Source organism: Theobroma cacao, chromosome 8, assembly GCF_000208745.1.
Source record: "Theobroma cacao cultivar B97-61/B2 chromosome 8, Criollo_cocoa_genome_V2, whole genome shotgun sequence".
NCBI classification, from domain to species: domain Eukaryota; kingdom Viridiplantae; phylum Streptophyta; class Magnoliopsida; order Malvales; family Malvaceae; genus Theobroma; species Theobroma cacao.
Genome location: NC_030857.1, coordinates 15,575,666 through 15,603,334, shown reverse-complemented (window position 1 = coordinate 15,603,334; position 27,669 = coordinate 15,575,666). Strand labels below are relative to the sequence as shown.

Genomic DNA, 27,669 nt, shown 5'->3' with positions numbered 1-27,669 from the left:
AAGCCCTAGCTTTTTTGTAAGGGTAGGTTTTTATGTAAGTGGGTTTTACATCAAAACTCATAGGCTAAAAATCGTCCCATGCTTGGCTGGAATGCTCACCCAGGCCTTATTAATGAATCAGTTATTTTTCAAAAAAAAAAAGTTTCTACTTCTCATGAGTTGTCAATAAGTTTTGCCACCTCTTGACGAATGGCCTACATATATGCCACCTCTTGACATATGTTTTATGTCATGAACAACTTTGTACAAGGGCATGAAACCAACTCTGTATAGGGTCGTGACTGGGTAGTTGTGCTTGGAAAGGTTGTCATTTTATACCTTAAGAAAAGTCTTTTCATTTCAAATAATATAAGCAGCCAATGAAACGTTTTGGGCTGTTTCACTGGTTAAGGTACATATTAAGTTAACTATATAGGATTGCTTGTTATAGTTTCAGAAAGAACCATTAATTTTACGTCTTGTGTATATTAGAATAAAATTAATATTTAAAGTGTTCACATCATCTTCAATCGTTTTTTATGAGATAAAATTGTAAAATTCAATGAATTAAAATAGACAATACCTTACAAGTTGGTATTGATCGTGACATTTTATACATGAATCAATACATTTGAGCAAGTTTTTGATTCGATTAGGTTTTTTGCATTTCTAATCTATAAAAATACATGCATATAGAAGAATAATTAACAAGTACAGAACATTTATTATTCAAGGTTCGATAGAAAGAATGAATTTGTTTCCAGTCAGTCGACTTGTACATGTAAGGTTCTTCGACCTTTGGCCATGATCAAACGAAAAAGAAATGACCCTGTTAATACTTATGTGTAACGAAGACAAACAAAAGAAAGGAATGCAAAACGTTCTAAGCAGCTGTCACCATTCCCAATACATTTTTTCTTCCTTTAACAACCTCTTTAAACAGCTCAGTCACTGCAGACTCAAACCTCTCCAAGCCCTCTTTGAGAACTACAGATTTATTCTTCAATGAATCAATACTCTTTAGATAATTCTTTTCATCAATTGCTATTCCCCTGGAAGCCTGATCTTTAATATTCAAAACCCTGCTCTCTACCATCTTATTCTCAACCAAAACTGGTCTTGTATAATCCTTGTTATCCCCGTCTAGTCCTTCAAAGAAGCTACACACAAGCTTCCTTAGTGAAACTGAGAACAACTTCAGCTGAGGGAAATTGCTGTACAACCCATCATCAACTTTGATCGAAACTGGGTAGAATATTGAAGAGAAAAGAAGTAGACATAGTACACTCATGGTGCCTTTCACAGCACAAATGACTCGAACATTAACATCTCTGCTCTTTGTTTTGCAGATTTCCTGGCTGAATAAGTTCAAGTCTTTCCCTTTGATCTCAATACCATAAAGGTTCTTGCTCTCTCTTTCTAGTCTTTCAATTTCATTCTTACTTGATGAAGCACTGCGCAAAGATTTCTCATCATGAAGCTTATTAGCAGCAACATCGATCAGCAGGCAGTACCTGTTCATCCCAGAAATGGCTGACTTTAGACAGTTGCAGAAATCGAGAAGGATCAGACTCTCCTCCATGTACTCTTCCAAACAATTAACTCCTTCCCACAACATGGTTGGCTCTGATTTTTGAACAAAGCATAGCAAGTGAAAGTGCATCTTCCTGAGGAGATTCACCACATCCCTGCACCATTGAAGTGATAAGGAGTTCTCAGATAGTGATACTTGAAGCTTTTGAAGATCAATACCAAGGGAAGCAAAGACCCGAATACTTTCATCAGCATTGGTGAAAGAAGATGGCTTTTCTCTTAGCAGCAATTGATGACAACACGCAAGGAACACTCTCCCCATTATGAAAGATCGATCAGTTTACAGGAACCACAGAAATGCATTTCAAGATCTTCGGCCACACCTAATTTCCATAATTCATTCCCAAGATCAAGGTGGTTTAGTGCTTGACCAAACGAAAAGTTAGTAAGGCATAATTTTGAAAAGCTTATTATAATGGGAATCCTTTGGCATTGTAAGCTACTTACTACATTTCTTCCACTAGTAGAAAAAGAATACGTGAAGTCTAATTACTTGAGGAGGAAAATAACTATAAAATTTAGAATAAATATGAAAGAAAGAAGTTCACGCAATCCTTCATATATATTGCCACATTTCAGCAAAAAGGGTAAGCAATTCCCTTTGATGGTTGCCAGTCAATTTTCTTTCTTTTTATAGTTTCTTATGAAAGAAATGCATGCATAAAAAGGTGAACATTTAATGGTTAAGGTAACTTTGTGCTTTTCATATCTAATTATATTATCTTAGTGAAGATAGCAAATTTATTTTCATATCTAATTAAATTATATGCGTAGAGATAGTAAATTCAGTTTCTTTAACGTTACAATTCACATCAACCTGCAAGACGATTTTATCTCACAAAAGACGTTTCATAAGTTGAAGACGGTGTGAACACTTAAATCTCACTTTGGTACACAATTGACATGAGATTCATAACTCATCTATGAAATGACACCTAGCAAATTGCTTAAGCTCAATCTGTTGTAAATAACTTTTCTGCGAATGTAATTGACCTTAATTCTGAATTTCTGATAGTATAGCAGAAGTGGGGAAGGGGCGCTTAATGAATCGGCAACCTCTCAAAGGCAGGCCAGAAAGCCAAATATGATGTTACAAGTGGCAGTTGGATAAAACCCTTGGTCATTTTCAAAGTAGGAAGAGAGACGTACATATTTGGTTTATAGTTTGATGGAAAATTTTCTTGATCTGGAAGAGAAAAGGGACTACCCAGAAAACCGCCATGAAGCAAATTTTGTAGGCTTTAGTAAGCAATCATTAGCCATCCATGGACTTGTTTTCTATTGAAACAACCTAGTTTTCAAGCTTCATGTCAATATTACCAGTCAGAATTGTTAGAATTTGGCTTCGAGGCAAGTTTAATATATAGGAAGGAGAAAATTCCATATATATAGAAGAGAATACGGCTTAAACATTGGCAATCATTCAGGACCAGAGGAACTTAAATAGCTTGAGTATCCAATTTAACAATCTAAAAATCTCATCATCTCTTGTAGTATAAAAGAACAGGTTGACATATATATCAAAAGTCTGAATTCCAAGTTAAAAAATGCAACTCCATATGTCATGTTAATACAACTCAAATCTCAAACTGTTGTCTGGTTAAGGAAAATTGTATTAACCTCCCTGTTTGGGGCCTCACTTGCACAATTTGGCAAAGAAATCAGGATACAAGCCTCAAGCACTCCATTAAGACATTCGTATGTTCAGGCTTCCCAGCCGTTACACGAATATAGCCCTTCAACTCTTTTTTATTATAGTGACGGACCATTACACCCATTTTTGAAAGATCATCCTGCGTCACAAATTTGAAGTTATGATAGATGCTGTAGTGGAAAAATGAAAGGAACAAAAAGGCACTTTCATGGACCATTCATAATATTATGATAAATGCTGAAAGTGGAAAAGAGGGGAGCAAAAAAGAAAAGAACAGAAGAAACTCGTTCAGCAATATTTTCAATTGTGATCAAAAGCTGAAGATGCATTGTCATGAACCATTCATCACGTGGTTCCTAAAACAACCAAAACTCTAGATAGCTCAAAACAACCCAAGTCAGATCGTGATGATTAACAAAAGCTTATATCCTTGTTTCTGGAAGCAAGCATCATATACCCTTAAACTCAGAAATCAAGTATTGCATTGAAACAAGTGCTTTCATGAAAGAAAAAACATAACTTCCACTTGACAGTAATATGCACCATGCAACCGCTATAATTACCAAGACAGAAGAAAGCCTTGACTGTAACTTCTAAATCAGATTCACCACACAAATATCTCATCGCATGCAATCAAGGATGTAAGTGAATCAAGCAACATGGGAGCTCAACCCATTGAACATTTAAAGTCATCTTATTCAGTTTCATGCGCAGTTCAAGCTCAAATAGTAAGTCAAACCAAGTTTGAATACTTAAATACACGGTTCAAGTGGTTTGCAAGTTTAATCAAGCTTTTGGAATTTCTCATATTTTATCTTATAACTGATATATAATAGAAATATAAATTAAAAATAACCTTTCTTTGCATATTATATTTTACTGTATCTATATAATTAAAATATAATATCCACAATTCTTATTCAAGTTTTGAGCATGAGCTTGTAGCCCAAGTTGATGATAATCAAGTTGAGCTCAAGTGGCTCAATTATTTTTCAAGCAAAACTGCTCGAGCCTTAATCTATTGCTGAAATAATACAGGGATAGGTAAAGGAAGTATCCCGGGATATTTAATATTTTCACACATGTCAATATGTGAAGTGACCTACCTAGTTGCATAATTTACAAACTATATGCTCCATCATTGTTCAAAAATGCTGGCAAAATAAGGCAAATAATCTATCAAAGAAGTTAATAATACCTGATGGTTCAAGTAAAACAAATTGTAATAAAAGCTTTGAAATATCAACATCAGACACACAGGCATCCATAAGGATACCACAATTGGTATATGACTGTCAATCCAATGTAGCTTTAGTATGAGGCAGAACAAAAGTGTTGACAAAAGAAGATTGATATTTAGACTTAGCATACAATGTCAAGCATGTTGAGATGCACTTTATGTTAAAAAAAAAAAAGGATGAAAGCATGCAACCATGACAAATCAGCAATTACCTTGAAAAATATTAGATAAAGAAAGAGATGGAGAAGGAAAATTAGGCATATTATTATGTAAAAAACAAAATAAATTCAGAGAGCAAAGCGGCAGTGAATAAGAGAATGGGAGATTATACACCTTTAACTTCTTAGCATCCTTTCCAGTTGTCACCTCACATAGAATGAAATTAGAATAGCTTGGATATGGATTCAGAAATGGTACTTCCTTAAGAAGTTTAAAAAGCCTATCCCGTTCTTGTACCAAAGCCTCTTTCACCATCTGGTAAAGATTTAGAGCACAGTATTAGGACTGAGTTTCATGCATAAGGGAATCCAGAATATCCCCTTTTTAGAAATATTTCTACCATTTTTTAAAGAAGCCTAAACTAAAGCCGAAAATCATACTAATAAAAAACAGTAAGAACCTCTAGATACTTTGGGTTCTGCAATGCAGCACATGCAGCAACTTCAGCAGCAACAGAAACATTATACGGTTGCTTTGCTCTCCACAAATACTCAATTATACTCAAAGGGAATGCTCCATATCCAACACGGATCCCAGCTAAACCTGCAATGATTGTTAATTCTCAAATTAAGTTATAATTTTTTTTTCCCTTTTCTTGGAGGGGTGGGGGAAGGGGGGGTAGACATGCCCACACATACATGCAGAGAGAAATAAGAACATTTAAAAAAGGAATGATTACAAAACTATTTTGAGGAGAATGATTCATTGACAGACATGTAATTGCCAAAAATTCCCTGATTAACCAGCAAAGCATATGTTGTCTACCAAAATTGATATCAACTGAAGATTGAATTAAAACAATGAATTCACATCTCCAAAGACTATTAGAACTTTGCTATCTTTCAGAGGATACAAGTTGCAGGTTTACTTCCAAAGTATATATAGTTAACCACAATGCAATGGACTGAGATCCATGAAAATAGCCAAAAGCAACGTATAAGACCTTGATCATGAAAGGGAGGAGAAGGGTAAATTTATAGCCAAGAATAACGTAATAGCAGATGGCTCAGGCAACAAGTTGGAGACGTCTTTTATTAATTTCTTTCAATTCAAGTGAAGTGCTTGTGTTTGCTACACAATACAAGTCCACTCAGATAGAGGGGAAAGTTAAAAAGAAATAAAGAGAAAAGGAGAAGGCAGAAACACTAAAAACAAATTCAGTCCTGACATCTTAAGTCTATTAAAATTCTCACTGATTAAAAGCTAAATGGCAAGTCCTAGATAAGCTATTTATATGAGTTCTTCCAAACCCCAAAAAAAAGCCCACATAAAGTGGCCGCAAAAGAGTAAGGTCCTATATTCTGTAAATTTCTGCCCAAGTTAAAATAACATCCACATCAGAATGTCTAAAAAAAAACATCCACAGCATGGCCATGAAAAGGGAAATCTTTATGTCATTATAACAGCAACGATAGATAGGAAGAGATTATCTCATTACCAAAAGAAATGAGGTAGACACATAGATATTCTCTACCATCCATTAAACAGTAAACAAAAATCATAATTTTAATTCATTATACATTTTTATAAAAGAAAATAAAGACACAATAAGCCCTCTGCTTTTAAGATTTCAAAACACTATTCACACCACACCACCAAAGACAATTGAAGGCAAACATCTAAATTCATACAAATACTGACTTCTACAATTGGGGAAAAAAGTCAGAAGCATACCAGCTCTTTTGCTAAATGTTCGAAGGACAATTAGATTGTCATGCTTCTTCACCCATTGCATTCTAGATTCAATTCCGGAAAACTCGATGTAAGCTTCATCCAGCACCACCAAAATAGGCATGTCAAGGATCTTCAAGAGAACTTCATCACTAATTATACTGCCAAATTACAATTAACATAGAAATGGAGGTATCAAAACCAAATCTACATGAAGCACAGCACAGAGCAACATATGGTTACAGTTTCCGACATTCCACATTTAGAATATATCCACGAACTCATGAAATCCACATAATGAATTCAGAACCCCCACCCAAAAGAGGACCAGAAGAACCAACTAGATTATATTAGCAAGTCACTAGGAAAAGAAAAGGAAGTCATGTAGAACAAATTCACAGGAACAAGACAGCATGACTCCATCAAAAATATTTCCATCATTCTTGTCCTGTAAAATTAAAGGTTTCAGGTTGGCACCCCCTTTGTACCTTATAACATATATTTCATCTAGAAAAAAATGCAAATCAGACAGCATTTTTAGAGAATATAACACAATGTTCATGTCCCTTAGATATAAAAAGAAAAAGTCATTACAAACACTTACCTTCCATCTGGGTTATTTGGAGAAGTTAGAAATATGCATTTTGGTTTTTCTCGCTCAACAGCCTCAGCTATGTGTTCTACATTCAAGCTGAAGTCTGGCTTCCTAGGAACTGCACAGCAGATTAAAATCTTTATAGATATTTACAGCCGATTAATAAATATGAACAGCTTGACATCTTAAGTGCATTGCTGTTAATGCTCCTATATTAACTAGTGATTACCAAGCAAACTATCCATGTCCCAGATGCAAAAAAGATCATTAAGAAGTTAAGACTGAAGATGCCTAAGAAAGTGAAACTAGTAGAAAGCATATTTCTACCTTTGATAACTTCTGCCGCATTAACGCCAGCATCAAATTCATACATTGTGAAGGTCGGAGGGCAGTCCACAATCTTGTCGCCAGGATCAAGCACACATCTGCAACAAAATATTAATGGAAAATAGAAAGAGAAACCAGTTAGAGATACAGTGCTCAAGGCTACATTGAGTGGAAATCAAGGGCTGCTTAAGCTAAGTTTTCTGTTTCTAACCGCATGATTAAATCGATAAGCTCATCACAACCACAACCCACAAGAATATAATCAGATTCAAGCCCCGAATCTTCAGCAAGAGCAGCACGTAATTGACGAGATTCAGGGTCAGGATAGATATATGGGAACTTCAATGACCCTAAGACTTCAAGAACCTACAAACAATCTGATATTCGCAATCAGGGGATAAAGGATTACTCAATAGCAAGAATATTGCCTGCAGTGCATACAGACAAACCCAAATAATTTTCTTCAACTTCATTCATGCTCACAATTTGGCTACATAAAAAGGAAGTGCAGTTATGTACACTACTTGCCTCTGGAGGTGGACCGTAAGGATTTTCATTTGCATCTAATTTGATGATATCTTCAGGCTTTCTTCCCAGTTTCGCTGACAAAACCTATAACATGAAAACCCGCTCATTAAGAAAAAATACCAACTGATTAGTTAACATGAAATGCATTTAGGAAGCTAATGATGGAGCGACTGGAAAACTTCACGCAAGTTACCAAAGCCACATGAATCAGCAAGAAACAACCAAAATGTATCAATCAGGTCAAGATATAAAAACCAGCTGCTTAACAATCATCAGTGAATTAACTAAAATGAGCAGAGTATGGGTCTTAATCCAATCACCTCAAAAGGCAAAATAGGTTGATAAGGAGACAATTTTCTCAAATGGGGTCGAATAAAAGAATCACCACCCAACTTCTGTTTAACATGCTCAAAGGATGCAGTGGAAGAAGAAGAAGAGATAGTAGCCATGATGACCCTCTTATGATTTCCTTCAAAAGAGCAAATGGGTCTTTGAGGATTCACAATTTGGTGACTTTTGGCTCTGGGTTTGACCAAACAAAGTGAAGCAGCGTTGGATATATTGGTGACACCCATGAATATGTCTGCTAAAGGTTTGTTTTAGACGAAGAGATGTCAAAACCCTAAGCCCTATAACCCAAATACTAATAACTGAAACTGACAAAAACAAAAATGGAACCCTTTGAACTTAAAGCATATACAATTTTTGTCACTGCATTTACCTGTCCTTTTTTCCTTTTTTTTAGAGTATTAAATTAATTTTCCTTTCCATTTAGTGGACAAAGTGCCGCCAACCTTATAATTCTCGCCCTTTTACATCCATGAATTGCGCAAGTTTAGACATTTACTATGTTCTTGACCATGTGTTTCGAGGATTGTTTGGAATAATTTTAGCATAATATTCTGAAATTTTTTAAATTATTAAATAAATATTTATTCTTCTACTGCAATCAATTAAGTTTTTATATCTCATTTTGAAATAACTGCCTTCATAATTAATAATTGATTAATTGATATTAATCAAAATACCATTTATGTGGTATGATGTCGACGTGATGTTAATGTAAAAAGTAAAAGTATCACGCGATTAGATTATCATGTCACATCGTTATTTATTATAACATGTCACGTAACACCACGTGATTAATAATGGTACGTTAACTATTGGTTGATACATATTTGATCCAAAATAAAAGTACATGAACTTAATTGATCATACAATAGAAGAATAATTATTTATTTAAATTTTTTTGAATAGTTTAAGAGTATTTTTAAGTATTATGCCATAATTTTATATTAACATTCAACAAATGATATTTTAAGTAATTTCATAAATTTGATTCATATATCAAATTAGAAATTGAACAAACAAAGTTTTTTTAAAAAAAGAATGATTTATTTTCTCAAATTATGTGTTTTGATACATAATTAAGATTCCACATATGTAACATAATAATTTCGGATTGCATTTTGAATATTATTTCAAATAGTAACATTTAAGTATTGTGTGCTATTGTAAAAGCATTGTGATTATTATACATAAATAATTTATTAACCCATGAAGAATTAAAAAAAAAGCCTACCAGCACCCGAACATTTGGTTCATTAGTTAATGCATGATCTTCTTACTTAAAGAGTAAGGTTCGAACCCCTAATTATAAAAAAAATAAAATAAAATAAAAAACCTACCGGCTTTACAAATTAAAGATGAATAAGGATAAAATACTTATACCTCTTAAGTTTTAATCGAAATTTCACATGAATCCATTAGTTTTTGAAATTGATATTTCATCTTAAAAAAATATCTTTCACTAAACATATAAGTCTAACTGTTAGTTAATTGTTAATGTTTTCATTAGTTTGGTGATGTAATAATATTGAAAGGATAAACTTATTTTTTATTAATTTTAAAAATTATTATTATATAAATTTTTTTTTTACAAAAAAAACCAATAGGGAGTGAGCGAAAATCTAGTGGGGAGCACTTGTTGTGGGGGTGTTGGTAGATGAATGCGAGCATACTAGTAGACCACATTATTTGAGAGAAAAAAAAGGAAGAAAAGGTGTTTTTATTTTTCATATTTTCTATTAACGGTGTTTGCACTTTTGAAAAAGAGTGTCTATTTATAAAACTAATGAAATAGCGTGAAATTTTGATTAAAACTTAAGGGATCTAAGTATTTTACCTATGACATAAATAAATATATTTAATAATGATGTAGAACCTTAATTGCAACAAGATAAAGCAATAATTATTACATATTGTTGACAAAACATTACTAAACATTATTTGAATGTTTATACCATTTGTGCAAAACTTTGTATAAATTTTTTTTATTTTGAAGATCATTTTGTCCAAAAAATTACAATTAAGATTTTTTTTTAATTGAAGGAAGGGGGATTTGAACCCTACTCTCTAAACAGAGAAATCATGTAACAACCAATAAACCAAATGCTCGAATGCCAATTAAGGTTAGTTGAAGTAAGTGTCAAAAATATATCATGTTGGACAGAGTTATTTATTACAATTTTTTGGATAGCATAGTACCTAGATCAGATTGTACTTTTGTGTACCATAACCCAAAAGGAAGATTTGAGAATAATTCTTTATTTATGGATCAAATAATTTTTGACATAATATTTGAAAAAGTTTTCGAATTATTTTAAAAAATTTAAATAAACGTTTATTCTTTTATTGTATTCAATCATGTTTTTATACTTTTATTTGGTTTTATACCATTTTTATTTTATTGACCCTTATGATTAATGGTTGACTAATTGTTATTAGTTAAAATATCACTGATCAATTAATATCCACATGACATTAATATAGTGTTGACATGACATTAATGTGGAGGGTGAAAATGTTATATAACGATATTATTATGTCAAATCATCATCCATTAAGATATGTCAACATACCGCGTCGGTGTCATGTGGTATAAAATGACAAATGGTATTCTGTCTAATAACAATTAGTCAATCACTAATTTACAGGAGTTTATTTGTTTTAAAATAAAAGGCATACTATAAAAAAAATCCTAAACTATTTAGAAAAATTCAAATAAATCTTTATATTTTATTGTGTTTAATCAAACTCTTAAACTTTTATTTTGAGCCAAATAAGCTTTTATATTTTTATTTTGAGTCACATAAGTCATTGTACTTTTATTTTGAGTAAAATAAACTCTTATGACTAATGATTACCTTAGTTAAAATGTCATATATCATTTTATGTTGTATGAAGTTAACGTGGCATGCTAAAATATCATAATTGATGATGATATGACATGTTAATATATCATAATTGATGATGATAGAATATGCTAATTTAGTATGATAACATGATCATACGATATTTTTTAACCCAGCACTTGAGCATTTGGCTCATTAGTTAGTGCATGATCTCCCTACCTAAAAAGTAAGGTTCGAATCTCTCCTCCCCCAATTATAAAAAAAAAAGATATTTTTTACCATAAACATCAACGTCATGTTAGTGCCATGTGGATATAAAATGATAAATGGTATTTGAACTAATGACAATTAATCAATCATTAGTAATAGGGGTTTATTTAATCCAAAATAAAAATATAGGGGCTTGATTGAATGTGATAAAAGACTAAGGGCTTATTTGAATTTTTTTTAAATAATTTAGGGGCTTATTTGAGCATTATGCCAAAATAAAAGTATAAGGATTTGATTAAATGCAATAAAAGAATAAGAATTTATTTAAAATTTTCTAAATAATTCAAGAGCTTTTTCAAATATCATGCTTAAAATTTTTTGAAGTGGTTTAATTTCTCATTATTCTCTTTTTTCTCCACAAACTAGTTTATCATTTGCTAAACAAGTGTTGTTGGAAAATTCCAAATAAAATTCGTTGCTAATTCATTTAGGAAAATGAAAATATATTTAATAAAAAATCCATAGGTAATGATATACTACTTTGAACCAAATTAATACCGTCGAAAAAAAGTTGTTTCCTTATATTGATAAGTTAAAAGAATTTAGAGTCAAAACATTGCAATATATATATATATATATATATATATATATATATATATATATATATATATCTTTGTACATTTGTTTTTTACAATAAATGTTATGATAATTTAGTTTTCAACTTGTAAAATAATTTGATGGTTGAGGTGCCCTAATCTATTTTATCTTCTACTTTGCTTAACCTTTCAGTATTTACCATTAAAAGTATACCTACTTTCTCCATTGATGAAAATTTGGTAGTCAAGAGAGCAAATCCTTGTCACTGTATACATACAAATCTAGAATCGTCAGAGTTTGCACTACACGGTACAATCTATTTATAGTCAGATTCCTTTCCATTAATTTCTCCAAGTCTTGAAGTTCAAGCAATAGAAGTTGGAGTTTTGTATTTGGAAATTAGTTCAGGTATCACAGCTAAGATTTCTTTGCCTCAACTCCTTACATTTGTCACTCTCAAAATCCTTGCCTAGTTACCATCCTCCTTTCATTATAAAATTTAAGCATAACCCTTGAAAAAATTTTAAGTATAAATTCTTATTTTTTTATTGTGTTCAATCAAACGTCTGTATTTTAATTTTGAGTTAAATAAATGATTATAACTAACAATTGATTAATTGTTATTAGTCAAAGTATCATCTGTCATTTATACCCATGTGGTGTTGACGTTAATGTGAGAGGGAAAATACCACATGGTTATATCGTCATGTAACATTATCATTCATTATGACATGTCAATATGTAATAATAATGTCATGTGATATGGAATAACAAGTGGTATTTCGATTAACAACAGTTAATCAAACATTAATGATAATGGTTTATTTTAGTCAAAATAAAAATATAACAATTTAATCAAACTTAACAAATGAATAAGAATTTATTTGAATTTTTTAAAATAATTTATAGATTTTTTAAGTATTATGTCAAAATCTTTGTACAGGAATAACCTTTCATAACTAATAAAGGTTGATTAGGCAGCTAAATGACAAATTGATCTAGTTTGAAGAGGAATGGAATCTCATTTCTCAATGGGATTAAAATATCCCAATTAATTATTATAATGTCTAATTAAAAACTAATTCGAAAGGAAAAAGGGGAGCCCACATCCTCCAACTACATACTCTGTTAGCTTGGATTTCATCATCTTATGCTTGCCCCCTCTCAATGTTGACCAGATCAATCCTTTCCTCTCCTCTTACTACACTAACTTTAACACCAATTTACATGGCAGTATTTACCATATATAGAACCTTTAAAGATTGAATTAATTTGGATTATACATAATTCATAAATTCTAGTGCTAAACTGATAGAGTAATTAAGAATCTGAGATACTATAGATTTGTTTCTTCATAGTTCATACACTTCCAAGTTCCAGCATTAGAATGGAGTGGTATCTTCATAATTCGAGGAGCAACAAGACTTTGTTTAGTCCTTGGAAAGAGCTCCAAAACCAGCTGAATACAGGGTGGGAAAGCTTAAAAATATATACCTTTCCATGACTTTACATATAGAAAATGAAACTTTTTGAGGAGCCCTTAATTTGTCAGCAATAAATCAATCAAACTATGGAGTTTGCCAGGTGCGATGTTTAACTGACCTCTGAGAATTATGAACCAAGAAGAGCTTTCTCAAGACCCTCATGAAAACCAACATGCCTGGTCTTCTTGGAGGGAACATGGCAGCATTGTTCTTGGACAATTTCAAGGCCTGGGCACAACCCAATTCTACCATGTCTCCGGAAGACCTTGAACTGCGACTTGTTGGCAATTCTTCATTGAAATCCTCCCACAACAGGTCCATCTTTTCCTCTTCATCCTCAGCAGCTACTTTCTTGGATGACACCTTTGAACCTTTCTCTACATATGAGAAGCTCTTTCTTTCCTGATGCTTCTTCTCTGGTCTATCTGGAAAACAATCTTCTTCCTCTCTCGTTGAACATTCTTTTGCTTTCCTGTCAAGAAAAACATCAGGAGATGCAGCAGGAGACAGACGCCACAAGGGCGGCGAATCAATCCCACAAGGGTATAAGGCAGCGGTGGTAGGGAAGCTGAATTCTTCAGTACTGGCCATGGCTTGGCGCTGATCGGCCCTTTCGAAACATGAGAGAGCCAAGAGATCAACAAGCTAGGCCGTTGGGGTTGGAAGTTCGGTGGTGGGTTGGGTGCCCTGGAAAATTTTAGTTCAACTGCTTCCACAAGTTTAACAACTTTTTTATGTCAATGAATCTAGAGTGAGTGAGGGTCCCCCTCAACGAAAAGATTTTTCAAATCTTCTGGCTCCCATGGAAGTAAGTAGGCCACCTATCCATAATTTGGTACTCATCCATTGTCATCTCCTGGCAAACAAATCATGTCAAGTAAACAGTGACATATAATTTGGTAAAATTGTTTGTATTAATAGGACCAATCTCCATTGCAACAATTGTGAGCTTTTGTGAGGGATGCATTGTGGTGCTATTTGATGTCTTATTGAAAATGTGATTACAAATATGTGATTGTAAAAAGTATAATCGTTTAAAAGATGATATTATAGTATTTGACATGCATGAAAATGTATTAAATTAAAAATCTTAAGAAAATTACATTACTGTATTTGATTTAAAAGCAATTTTTTTACTTTATAAGAAACGTTTGGTATACTGCATGCGAATGTGAGAATGTGATTATTCACATTTCCAAAATTTCTATTGGTAAAATAAGTTAGAAAAGTAGTGCAAGGAATTGTCATGAAAAAGTATGATTTGAAAATCTTAAAAAAAGAGTGAAATATATGAAATGAAAGAAACCAATATATAGTAGTGCAAAATTTAATGAGCCTCTCTATATATTTATCGAAAAAAATGATTAAATCATGCATTGTAATCATATAATATCACATAACTTCCAAGAGTATACTATTAATTAAAACAAAAACCAATATAAAAAATAGAAGGTTGAATGTCGACGTTTGCGTGGTTAAGGTCAAGGAGAAAGGAGACTATATTTTATAACCTATATGAGTGAATGACTTGGTTTGCATATTGGAAGGACCCGTACGCATAAATCGTAAGGAAGAAGCCAAAAACTGTCAAAAAGGGGAGAAGTGGGCATCTTATGTATCGCCGGATTGAGAGGAGATACCCTTCCTCCACCTTCATTTTTCCGCAGTTTAGAGTTGACTTGGAGCCTCCAACCTCCTCCTTGAAAGCGATTGCATTCCTGCCATTGTTTATAGATCGGGATCACATATTTCATATCGATAAAATATAAAATGAGTCTTAAATTTATAAATAAAAATTTTTCTTTATCAAACAAGTATATCTTTTAAATTAAAATTATGAATCCGTAATATACGAGTTAATTTACTTATATATTTACGTCTTTTTTGTCATGCTCTTTCGGCTTAAACTTGTTATCTTTTTCCCTTTGTTTTTCACTTTGGGAAACTTTTATTTTTCCTATAAATTTCTTAATTCATGATTCTTTAAATACAACTTGAATATGTTACCATGTATGAGGCAAATCTACTTATCATTTTTCAATTAATCTGGACATGTTGGGCTTTGGTTATTCTTGTGACTGGTTGTTGGTATTTTGCTGTGTGTTTTTATTGTATCTTGATATTGATGGAGACTTATGTTTGCATCTGATGATGTTGTCTATGATGCAAATCTGGTTTTTAGGTGTATTTATGTCACTAAAATCTTATTAAGTTTTGGTCCTGTATGGACTGTTTTGATCACATATCAACTCTAATCAATATTTTCTATCAGTTTCGATAATATTTAATAAAATAACCATTTCATCGAGAAAAAATTAATAAAATACAAATTCTATATATTACAAGAAATATATAAAAAAAAAAACAGTGTGGATTGGGATTCTTGAAATTTTAGAAGAAAAACCTTTTATTGGTTTTGAAGATGTTACAAATATATCAACACCAAAAAGATGTATTTTGTGTAGAAAATAGTTTATTTCTCAATTTTAATTGTTATGGATTAAAAACCTTCAATAAATATTATTTTTTATATGATTTATCATAACTTAAAAAAATTATAGTCAACATAATTACCTTAATTAAACTTATAATATAAATTAATTTTTATCTCATACAAACTGTAACACGTACATTTCATACAAACATGTTATGTTTCATAATCTAATAAAACTATTTTTATCTCTCATAATATTTTTTATCAAAATTTAGTAAGGATGACTTTCTTCTAGTAATAATTTAGATTAAATTTTATATACAATTATAATATAAGTTAATATACCTTTCCTTACAAGAATTAATTTTTTTTTCTTTTAGGTTTTTTATATTGTTGATACCATTGGGGGTACAACTTGGATAAGATTTTTTAATTTGTTCAATTGGGTCCAAATCCAATTAAATCAAACCGAACCCATATTAGTTTGGTTTATGTTGGGTTTGGTAAATGGCGGACTTGCCTTTCTCTGGACCCAACCATGTTTTAATCGGGCCGATCAAATCCCGTATTAATCGAGCCGATCAGTTCTCTCGTCTAAACTCTTTTTTCCATTTTTGTTTAAAGCAACCAAAAGAATGAATAAAATTTTCTTTGATATCTTTTAATATTTTATTTATTTTTCAATATTTTCTAACTTTAGGGATGACTTTGCCGTTTTTATTAAAAAACACAATGCTAGGAAAAACCCATTAATTATTTAAAAAAATTTAAATAAAATTTTATTATATTGAATCAAATTCTATACGTTTATTTTAGATCAAATAATTGATTAATTATAATTAATAAAAATATTATTTATCTTTTTATATCTAGATGACACTGACGTGATATTGATATGAATAGTAAAAAGTGAAACATGGTCACGTCGTTATACCATATCAATACATTACATTAGTGTTACGCAGTATATAATGATAAATGATATTTTAATTAAGTTAATTATTGGTCATAAAAAATTATTTAGTTTAAAATAAAAATATAAAAATTTATTAGATTTAAATAAAAATATAAAAATTTGATTGAATGTAATAAACAAAATTATTTAAAATATTTAAATAATTTATAAAATTTTTAGCTATTATAAGAAGTGGAAAACAGTTGAGCCAACTTCTACTTACTTTTGTATTGAAATTGAACTTGGACAAATACCGAGTATTCATGTTAATATAACATAAACGTATCAACAACTTTAAGTAACAGTGACTTGATGACCTTGGGTCAATGGTTCCTCAAATCTAAATGGAAAAAAGTTATACGCACTTATATATCATCGGAAATTAATTTCTCTGGTTTTAAAAGTTTAATTGTTTTTAAGTTTCATCATGATTAAGAAAAAAAAAATTTGATTTTAATGTGAAAAAATAAATAAAAAGTCATAAACCGTGAATGAAAAAATTAGGATATAATATCTAAATTTTTTTTGAATTATTTTAAAATATTCAAATAAGTTATTTTTTTATTACGTTCAATTAAGTTTTTATATTTTTATTTTGAATTAAATAAGTTATTATAATTAATGGTTGATTAATTGTTATGAATCAAAATGTAACTGATCATTCTATACTACATGATAGTGATTATAACAGTCTAAGTCCAAGTACTAGTGGTCTAGTAACTTTTTAAGCATAAACTATATAACTTTCAAAAACTTAAGTTCAAGTTGCAAATATTGATTGACTTGGATCTTTGTACAAGTTTTGACAATTACATTCATACATGATGTGAGACGGGTATCACAATCTTGATCAGTGTAAACTGACATATACTCTGATATCATTTATAACGATTTAAGTCTAAACATCACTGGTCTAATAACTTTTCAAGTCTAAACCACGTAACTTCCAAAAGTTTAAATTCAAGTTGCAAATTGTGATTGACTTGGATCCTTATATAAGTTTTGTTAATCACATTTATATCTAATGTAGAATGAAGTATCACACTGACGTGACATGTTGACATGTTATAATAAATGATAGCATGACATGTTGTCATGATGGTACTTTCACTTTCTATGTTAATATCAAGTGAGTACAAAATGACAAGTGATATTGTAATTATTAATAATTAATTAATTATTAATTATAAAATATTTATTTAAGTTAAAATAAAAATATATTAATTTGATTAAACGTTAAAAATATAAACTTATTTAAAAAAAATTTCAAATATTATGTAAAAATTAAAAAAAGAATGCTTTGCGGCAGAAATGGGGGCACACAACAGGAGCCCTCCATGGTCTGTACAACAGGAGGAACCAACTCCTCCCAACGCCGTGCATTAAACTGCCAAGACCTGTCTGATCTAATGATTTTGGAACTAGCTTTATTAGTTGAATTATCAATGTACAGATATTAATGCTGATATTGTCTAATGAAACTTCTACTCGATTTTGATGTGTTAATCACAGTTAATAGAGCTGTTAAGATCGGAAGACAGTTACAAGATTGACCAAGGTCTAGAACGTAAGCAAGACTCCTGAATCAAAAAGTCTTTGAAAGTGTTCTTTTTAATTAATAAAAGAAATTTAAATTCTACCGATCAATGATCTATGTGCTGGAATGCAAGCGCGTTCTTCCTAATTACAGGCTGTAGCATTCAAAAGTGGGCTCTTCTTCCGCCTGTGACACACAAAGACTTTGAGGTGTTCTTGTTGTTCTTTCCCATATTATAGAACTTCATGGAAAGACCAATGTGAGAGTGTGAGAGTCAAAGTCATCAAACAAGTCACGAAGAAATTAAAGCAACCCTCTCCCCTCACTCACCAAACCAACACTGCAATGGCCATTGTCAGTCAGTCTATTGGGTTGCATTCGCGGTCAACTCCATTCCCAACACGCCCAGAACAAGCATCTTCCCATGAATTTCCACTTTGAAAAACGCAAATCCCATCATCGAGGCACCAATATCTCTCTCTGTATCTCATGTTATTCTAATTCCATTTCTTTTTATTCTCGTCTCTGCTCTTTTCCTCACTCTCCTGTCTCCTTTCCTCCCCTTCTCAATCCTGACAAGTAGTCTTCTTTACAGCTTAAAATGAGGAGTTGCATTTACAGGCTTTGTCTGCTGATATATTTCTTCTTCTGTTTATACCCTTTGGTCTTCTGTCAACTAGCTTCAAACCAGAAGCAGCTAATGATCAATATTTCTCAGCAGCTTGGCATCTCAAATTCACCTTGGAATTCTACAAAGGAGCCGAACCCGTGCCGCTGGGAAGGAGTTACATGCAACATCCCTCTCAACAACTCCATAGTCTCTCTTTCTTTATCCGGGTTTGGTCTCTCTACCTCTAACTTTCTACCTATGTTTTGCCAGATTGATTCCCTGCAGTCTCTTAACTTGTCAAACAACATTTTGGTGTCAATCCCAGTTGAGTTTTTCAATAGTTGTGGAAGGATTGATGGGTTAAAGAGCTTGGACTTTAGCAACAACAAGTTGGTTGGTTCTTTGCCTACTTTTCATAAATTTGTTGGATTGGAATCCTTGGATTTTTCTTTCAATTCTTTGAGTGGGAGTATTAATTCTCAGTTAAATGATTTGAGTGCACTCAAAATATTGCATCTTGTGCTTTCTAAGAATAACTTCACAGGTCCAATACCAACTGAAATTGTAATCTATCAGAATTTGGTCCGGATTGATCTTAGTTTTAATAGCCTCAGTGGACAAATTCCTGCAAGTATTGGGAACCTCACCAAGTTGCAAGTCCTCATTCTCTCTTCCAATCAGTTGACAGGGTTGATCCCTGCAACCCTTTCAAGTATCACAACGCTGCGGAGGTTTTCAGCCAATCAAAACAAATTTGTTGGTTCAATTCCTAGTAATATCACAAAATTTCTCAGTATTTTAGATCTTAGTTATAATAATTTAATTGGGGGAATTCCATGGGACTTTCTGTCACCATCAAACTTGCAGACCGTGGATTTGTCTTATAATAGGTTGGAGGGACCAATACCTGGAAGAATGTCTTCAAGTTTGATCAGGTTAAGATTGGGTAGCAATTCACTCAGTGGCCCTATCTCTTCAATAGATTTTGCATCACTTAAGAATTTGATGTATTTGGAGTTGGAAACAAACAGCTTTACTGGAATGATACCTCCAGAAATCGGTTCTTGCTCGAAGTTGGCACTCTTGAACTTGGCTCAGAATCAGCTGAATGGAACGTTGCCGGTGGAGCTGTTTAATCTTACTAACCTTCAGGTTCTGAAACTGCAACTCAACAAGGTTGGTGGTGAAATCCCAAGTCAAATTGGCCAATTGCGAATGTTATCCGTACTTAATATCAGCTGGAATTCGCTCAATGGCATCATACCTTCGTCAATTTCAAATTTTAGAAATCTTGTTAACTTGAACTTGCAAGGCAACAATCTCACTGGTCCTATACCTGATCAAATTAGCAACTTGAATTCTCTGCTAGAAATCCAGCTTGGAGAAAATAAATTGAGTAGCAAGATTCCCTCTATGCCACTAAATTTGCAGATTTCTTTGAATCTCAGTTGGAACCTCTTTGAAGGACCCATTCCAAAGACTCTTTCTGGACTGTTTAGTTTGGAAGTTTTGGATCTCTCTAACAACAAATTCTCAGGTGAAATTCCTGATTTCCTGCTTGGTTTGTCTTCACTGAAACAGCTAATACTTTCCAATAATCTGCTATCCGGAGTTATTCCCAAGTTCAGTCAACATGTTTCAGTCAATACAAGTGGAAATCCAGGACTTCAAAATGCAACAACAAATTATCCAGTGTCAAGTAACAAGAGAACACGAATTGCTGTGACAATTCTCAGTACAATTGCGGCAGCTGTTCTTGCTATAGGGTTAGTTGCGATTACTGATCTGCTTATCAGAAAATATATACACAAAACAGAAAGAATTTTGCGTTAAAAAAAAAATTATTTCCCAAATTTGATTTTTGCGGACTGAAGCAACTTCAATAAATATTATTTTTCTATATGATTTATCCTAATTTAACAAAATTTATATTCTAACATAATTACCTCAATTAAACTTATAATATACGTTAATTTTTATCTTTTACAAACTCTAACATGTATAGTTAATATCAACATATTACATATTACGTTCAGTAATCCAATAGTAGGTAAACAAAAAAATATTTTTAGCTCTCATAATATTTGTTATCCAAATATACTAAGGATAACTTTTCTTTTATTAATAATTAGATTAAGTTTTATATGCAATTATAATATAAATTAATATACCTTTCCTTATAAGAATTACCTTTATATTGGATTAGATTTTTTATTTGTTCAATTGGGTCCAAATCCAATTAAATAAAACCGAACCCATATTAATTTGGTTTGTGTTGGGTTATGGGTAAATGGTGGACTTGCCTTTCTCTGGACCCAACCACGTTTTAATCGGGCCGATCAAATCCCGTGTTAAGCGAGCCGATCAGTTCTTTGATTTAAGCTCTTCTCTCTATTCCTGTTTAAAGCAACCAAAGAAATTAATGTAATAATATTTTCTTTTTTATTTTTCAAATTCATTGATTACTATTATTTTATTCATTAATTAAGTTATTATTTTATTCATTTTCTACGGATTCAAGGGCCTTTTTTGTATGATTATTTCATTGGGAATTTTAAAGCATTTTCGACGAATTTTTTTTATTTCCACGAAATAATATTATTGACTGACCTATTTTCAATAAAACTTTCTATGATTGATTTCGTTGAAAATCTATCAAAAATACCCATTTTTGATAGATTTCCAATGAAAATTTTCATTGAATATGATTTACTATTTTTTAGTGTGTGCATGTTTGTATAAGAAATTAAGAGCAAACTACACTATTTGTTACTTAAAATTTGTTTAAATTTCTATTTTAATCACCAATATGACACAACTAAGCTATTAATATCAAATTTGAGTTGGGAGAAGAAAGCTTCGATGTCTATAAAGAAATTTAGGCTTATTGCGAATGGAGCTAGCATTGTTCATTGGCAAGGAAAAATTTTTATATCTTTTAATATTTTATTTATTTTTCAATAATTTTCTAGTTTTATGATGACTTTTTTGTTTTAATTAAAAAAATACTTGAAAAAGCTCCTAAACTAGTTAAGAAAATGTAAATAAGTTTTCATTCTTCTATTACATTCCATTAAGTTTCTATACTTTAATTTTGGATCAAATAAATCTTTATAATTAATAGTTGGTTAATTATCATTAGTCAAAATGTCACTTTTCTTTTTTTTATTCAAATGGCACTGACATAACATTGACGTAGAGGGTGAAAATGCCATATGGTCAGGTCACCATACCACATCAGAATGCTACGTCATTACCCATTATGACACGTAAGCCTCACGTAAATGAAAAATGATAAGTGGCAACTTAATGGGTTGTGTATTAAAAATTATTGCTAATTTGTTGGCTAATAGATTGCGAAAGGTGATTGGAAAAGTGGTGGGAGAACATCAATTTCCATTCATGCCTAGTAGACAATTGCTTGACTCCTTCTTAATTGCAAATGAGATGGCTGATTTTATGAATAAAAATAGACAGGGTGGCTTGAAGTTTAAAGTTGATTTTGAAAAGGCCTATGACAGTGTTAACTATGATTTTTTGAAATTCACTTTATGAAAAATTGGGTTTGGAAGGAGATGGTCCAATTGGATAATGGAGTGTGTATCTATAGCTTTCATATTCGTCTTAGTGAATGGTCCTCCGGCAAAACCAATTAAATTAAAAAGGGGTTTGACACAAGGCTTCCCTCTATTATGAAAAATTCTCTTTTTTTCTATCTATTTTCGTAACAGAGGTTTTCAGTTGCATGATGGTTAAAAAGCGAAAGAAGTGCAAATTTACAATGGGGTGTCTATTGATGATTGTGGAACTAATTTGTCACATTTTCAGTTTGCAGATGATACAATACTTTTCTGTAAATCCAATTTAGAGGAGTTGTTTAATTTGAAGAGACTTTTGAGATGTTTTCGTCTAATGACTAGGTTGAAAATAAATTTTCACAAAAGCTTTTTGTTTGGCATTGGAACATTAAATGAAAATGGAGCAAAATCGGGATGGTCAGAAACATTGTAAGCTTGGTAACTTTTTTACAACTTATTTGGGATTACCATTGGGGATTAAGTTATCTTCCGCAAAAATTTGGAAACCTTTGATTCAAAAGGTAGAGGAAAAATTGGAGGGATGAAAATTCAAATGTTTATCTAGAAGAGGTAGAGTACCCTGTTTAAGTCTCTTTTTAATAACTTGCCCATTTTTTTATGTCTCAATTTAAGGGATTTGATAAAATGCAACATAGATTTTATGGGAAGGGTTGAATAATAACAAAGGAATGCATTTCATTAAATGGGACAATGTCTGTTGTTCAAAGGAGGATTGGGGATTGGGTAGGGTGAATCTTGAAATTTAGAATAGAGGACTTTTTATTAAATGGTTATAGAGGTATGGTAATGAGAAAGATAAACTATGGAGAAAAGTGGTGGCTGCAAAGAATGACTACAATTCGTGTGTCCTGTTACCTAAAACTACTGTCACTCGTTATCATTTGGAACAACAATATTTCTCCTCTAATGCCTACTGACAAATTTTTTCGGCAGGTTGGAGCTAACTTGGGAGTTGTTGTAAGTGATGGCACTTCAGTTTTATTCTAGCATGATAAGTGGATGAACGATTTAATTTTGAAAGATGAGTTTCCAAGGCTTTTTGCATTAACAGTGAATAAAGATGGTAGATTATGTGAATATGGACAGTGGACTAATGCTAGGTCGCAATGGGAAATAGAATTAAGAAATAAGTTGTTTGGATGAGAGTTTGCACAATGGACTCAATTATAAAGCTACTTGAAAGAGCATACGCTATGTGATGGTTTTAAAGATGGAATTATAAGGAAAGCAACTCCTAGTAGTATGTTTTCTATGAAATCTTTTTCTCTTTCTGTTCGTAATTCCTACTTTAAAAGAAAAGAATTGTGGAAGAAGATTTGGTTAGGATATGCTCCATTTAAAGTAAAAATATTTGTTTGACAATTAATGTGGGAGAAAGTTGCTAGTAAATCTGAATTTATAAAAAGAAAATGATTTATAAAGATCAATTAATTTGTGTGTTGTGTAAAAAATGCCAAAAATCTCTTTGCCATCTTTTTATTAATTATGAGGAGACTTAGAGGTTATGGAGTATGTAGTTTTATGATTAAGAGGTTAGCTGGGTTGCTCCGAGTAGTCCAAAAAAAATTGTTCTTAGCTTGGAGTTCAACAAAAATTAAAAGAAAGAGGATTCAAATTTGGATGCTTGGGTCTTATTCTATTTCTTGGTCTATTTGGTTATTTAATAATGACATTATTTTTAATAGGAAAATATGGGATCAAAACCAATTGCATAGTCAAATTAAACTTCGGGTTACTATTTGGAGTAAAGCCAAATGGCCAAAGTTGAATGATAGAGTTGATGATATATTCAAAAGTCTAACTTTAGTGAGTTTTGCTTAGATTGTGAAGTCAAAGAAGATACAGGTTGAATAGATAGCACCACAACAAGAATGGCTCAAATTTAATGTGGAGCATACAAGTCTATTTTGGAGTTAAAAAAGGTATATTTTTAACAAAAAATAACGTTATGAAGTATATCAATCGATAGATGTTCATCATCTATCGATAGATCAAAACCAGTAAAGGAAACTGAAGAACATCTATCGGTTGATGCCTATATCTATCAATAAATAGGCCTTATCTATCGATAGATTATGTCCAAATTTTAAAAAATGGGTATTTTGGTCTTTTTACGTTCCTTTTAAAACTCTAAAACCCTCAAAAATGAGGTTTTTCACTCAAAGTCAGCGACCTCATCCTCTTTTGCTCTTAACTCCATTTTTCACGAAATTAAAGGATTTTGAAGCTTTAAGTGATTTTCAATCATGTTTCTTCACTCTAAGAACTTTAAAAAGTAAAATTCTGATTTTTAACCTTTCTAAACTTAAGATTTGATTTTCGAAAATTGTGGATACTAAAAAATTTGTTTTTGGTTCTAAAAACCTAGGTTTTATTTGGTGTTGGAACTCTTAAAACTCACCAAGGTAAAGTTGCTCTAACTCTAGCTAAAAATAGATTATAATCCTTGAGTTAGAGTTGGATTAGTTGTTGATTTGTGGATTGAAGAATTACTAGAAAATTTTGTGGAAAGGTTTAATGGTTTTTAGACTAGGAAAACTAAGTATTAATGTTAGAAACATTGTGTTAGGTTTTGTGAAGAAGATTTGAAGTTGTTGGAAAAGCAAGTGTTCGATGAAAGGTTCAAAAAAGCCAGACACACTTCATTAAGGTGGGTGGATGCAGCTTTTTTAATTAATTTGATCTAATTAAGCATGCTTATTCTACAACCATACATATAAATGGATTTTGATAACGTTTGTGTGGTGAACACATCTTATCAAGTATGTTTGATGAAAACTATAAACTAAGTATATATAGTCTACTATATAGTCTTTGAAAATGGGGAATAAGCCTTACCATTGTATTTATATCTCAACTTCTCATTTGTGAATGATTGGTGTATGAAGGAGGGATTTTAAAAGTTGCATGATAAATGTTTTTCTCTTTGATGCTGCCATGGTATTTATAGCGTTTCATTATAAAATGTTGTGTAGTTGATTGATTATGGTTTTATGTTGCCTCAACCTTTATGGATGTTGATGATTGATTATATACCGTACATTGAATTGTTGTATTATGCTTGTTAGAGCTTATTGGCATGAAGACCTGTAGCTAGTGGTAAGAGGCACTAGCCATGTGCACAATGAATGGCAATTTGAGCTGCTTAAGAAATTTTCGAGACTCGCTGGATATTAGTAACTAATGAAGTATTACCCCTTTTTATGAATAGTTGTTGGCCAAGAGCAACGAGCTATTTGGTTTAGTGTGACAACACGAGGTGGTTTGGATGTCCTTGGTTAGAGCTCCATTTTGATTGATTGAATGTATAATGTTTGGATTTAGACCAAGTTATTTTGAACTCATGATTAAGTTGATGAATTGTATCATGTCTATTGTTACATGATGTTTAAATGTTGTTTATTTGTCTATGGTTGAGTTATAAACTTGTTTGAGGTCCTAGTTATGAGTTACAAGTTCAATTTTTGTTTTCTATAGCCTATCTATCGATTGTTGTTCATGAAGTATTGATAGATACAACACAAAACCTTTAGAATTGTAATCTATCTTCTATTCATCGATAGATGCGATAAATCTATCGATAGATAGGCACGATCAATCGATAGATCAAGCTTATTTTTGAAAAATAAAAATGTTTTCAAAAGCTTTTCTAATGGAAATGTATTTGATTAAAAAGCTAAATCTTTGGTGAATTGATTAATGCTTTTAGTGCTCTTAGATTGATAATTTAATCAATCTTTTCAAGTTGGATTTCAAACTTTAAACATTATTTGAAAATTACGAATCATTTTATATACTATGTTTTATAAAAGGACATTTAACATATCTTTTTTCTGATTAAAAGATCCTAGACCTAGATTGATTGTAAACATATGTTTATTGATGTCATTTAAAAGATAATAGACTCGAAACTATGGATTTGGGCGAGTTGTTGACCACAAGGTTATTTGACACGCTGGATAAGCAGAACTATCAAGTGAGTACACTTGGGTAAATGTGGCTCGGTTTATGATTATGCCTAATAAGGCGAGTTTTGAAAATATTGATAATCGTCTAATTGCATATTTTTGAAAGCGTATTTTTCTAAATACTCTTCCCCATTGCTTGTTCCCCATCCTTGAATGTGCTCACGGAGTTGTTTATAACTCACACATGTTGTTTCAAATCAATAGATTGCTTGGATTGTTATCCTTTGGAGAGAGCTACTTTTACAGTAAGTTTTGGTAGGTGATTATCATTGCATCCAATAGGCGTCTGCCTTTCTATTCAGAGCTGTACTCCGTTGAGTTTGTTATGGTCGAGCCTTTCTTTATATTTCCGATTGTTGTGAATTTAGACCTTGTATATGTCATGTAATAATTGATACTTTGGTTTGTTGCCACAAGTTGGCTTATGAGATGTATCCGCCACAAGATGGTCAATGCTTTAGATTATGCTTATTTGCTTCTGCATGTTAAGCACGTAAGCATGCAGATTGATTTTATAATACTTGATGTACATAATATTCATGTTTATATCTATTTTGCATATGATTTCATGGTGACGGTTGCCATGAGACACATATGATTATTGGTTTAATTATTTATTACTAGGCTTGCATGGATTAAGAGGGTAATTCTCATCAATACCTTTGCACCGGTCATGTCCTAGATTTAGGTTGTGACATGAAGTTTCAATTGGGAATCCACGACAGGCAAGTATTAGTGGAATTTTTCAAGATTATAAAGGGGAAGTAGTTATAAGATTTGCTAAGTCCATTGGTTTTTATGATGCTAATCGGGTGAAAATTCTAGCTATAAAAAAAGCTTTCTTATGGTTTAGCAGATATATGAAAAATTCACAAATGAAATTATGGATTGAAAACAACTCTAATAATGTGGTCAACTGGATAAATAATCCCTTGAAAGTTCCTTGGCGTTCAGGCAACATATGGTACAAATTGGTTGTTTACGGAGCTCAATTTCGAATTGGATGGTTACACATACACTTAGGGAGGCTAATACAGAGGTAGATGTACTAACTAAACAAAGAGTAACATGTGAGAGGGATTTATTCTAATTGGTCAGTTTAAAGAATTTTTTATTACATGTGAAAAGAAAATTCTAATTGCTATGAAAGGAGAAATTTCTTAGGTTGTTTGGATTTAAATCGGTCTTTACAATTGTATTTCACTTAGACTCTAAATTGGAGTTAAAATCCTACACGATAGAGATTTATCTTAAATTCAAAAATAAGACTTTTGA

General features: G+C 31.8%; 3 protein-coding genes across 3 annotated transcripts; 1 reads left to right on the top strand and 2 right to left on the bottom strand.

Moving 5' to 3' along the window:
* Positions 2,985-8,472, bottom strand: LOC18592934 (histidinol-phosphate aminotransferase, chloroplastic). The gene is made up of 9 exons (XM_018125291.1): positions 8,127-8,472; positions 7,807-7,890; positions 7,490-7,644; positions 7,279-7,376; positions 6,961-7,069; positions 6,360-6,517; positions 5,086-5,228; positions 4,800-4,940; positions 2,985-3,365 (listed from the first exon to the last, which is right to left on the bottom strand). Exons 1-9 carry the CDS (start codon positions 8,379-8,381, stop codon positions 3,234-3,236), a joined length of 1,275 nt encoding a protein of 424 aa, XP_017980780.1. The 5' UTR covers positions 8,382-8,472; the 3' UTR covers positions 2,985-3,233.
* Positions 13,092-14,024, bottom strand: LOC18592933. Its single transcript, XM_018125385.1, has one exon. The coding sequence runs from the start codon at positions 13,880-13,882 to the stop codon at positions 13,376-13,378; it is 507 nt and encodes a 168-aa protein (XP_017980874.1). The 5' UTR covers positions 13,883-14,024; the 3' UTR covers positions 13,092-13,375.
* On the top strand, positions 18,437-20,685 carry LOC18592932 (receptor-like protein kinase 2). The gene has a single exon (XM_018125422.1). It carries the CDS (start codon positions 18,819-18,821, stop codon positions 20,658-20,660), a length of 1,842 nt encoding a protein of 613 aa, XP_017980911.1. The 5' UTR covers positions 18,437-18,818; the 3' UTR covers positions 20,661-20,685.

Bases quoted from the DNA above. Each gene is read 5' to 3' on its own strand.
- LOC18592934 (XM_018125291.1), bottom strand. From the start codon at position 8,381: ATGGGTGTCACCAATATATCCAACGCTGCTTCACTTTGTTTGGTCAAA. The intron at 7,070-7,278 runs GTAGAAATATGC...TCTGCTGTGCAG, and splicing joins TGCGGCAGAAGTTATCAAAG to TTCCTAGGAAGCCAGACTTC. The intron at 6,518-6,960 runs GTAAGTGTTTGT...GTAATTTGGCAG, and splicing joins CCAAATAACCCAGATGGAAG to TATAATTAGTGATGAAGTTC.
- LOC18592933 (XM_018125385.1), bottom strand. From the start codon at position 13,882: ATGGCCAGTACTGAAGAATTCAGCTTCCCTACCACCGCTGCCTTATAC.
- LOC18592932 (XM_018125422.1), top strand. From the start codon at position 18,819: ATGAGGAGTTGCATTTACAGGCTTTGTCTGCTGATATATTTCTTCTTC.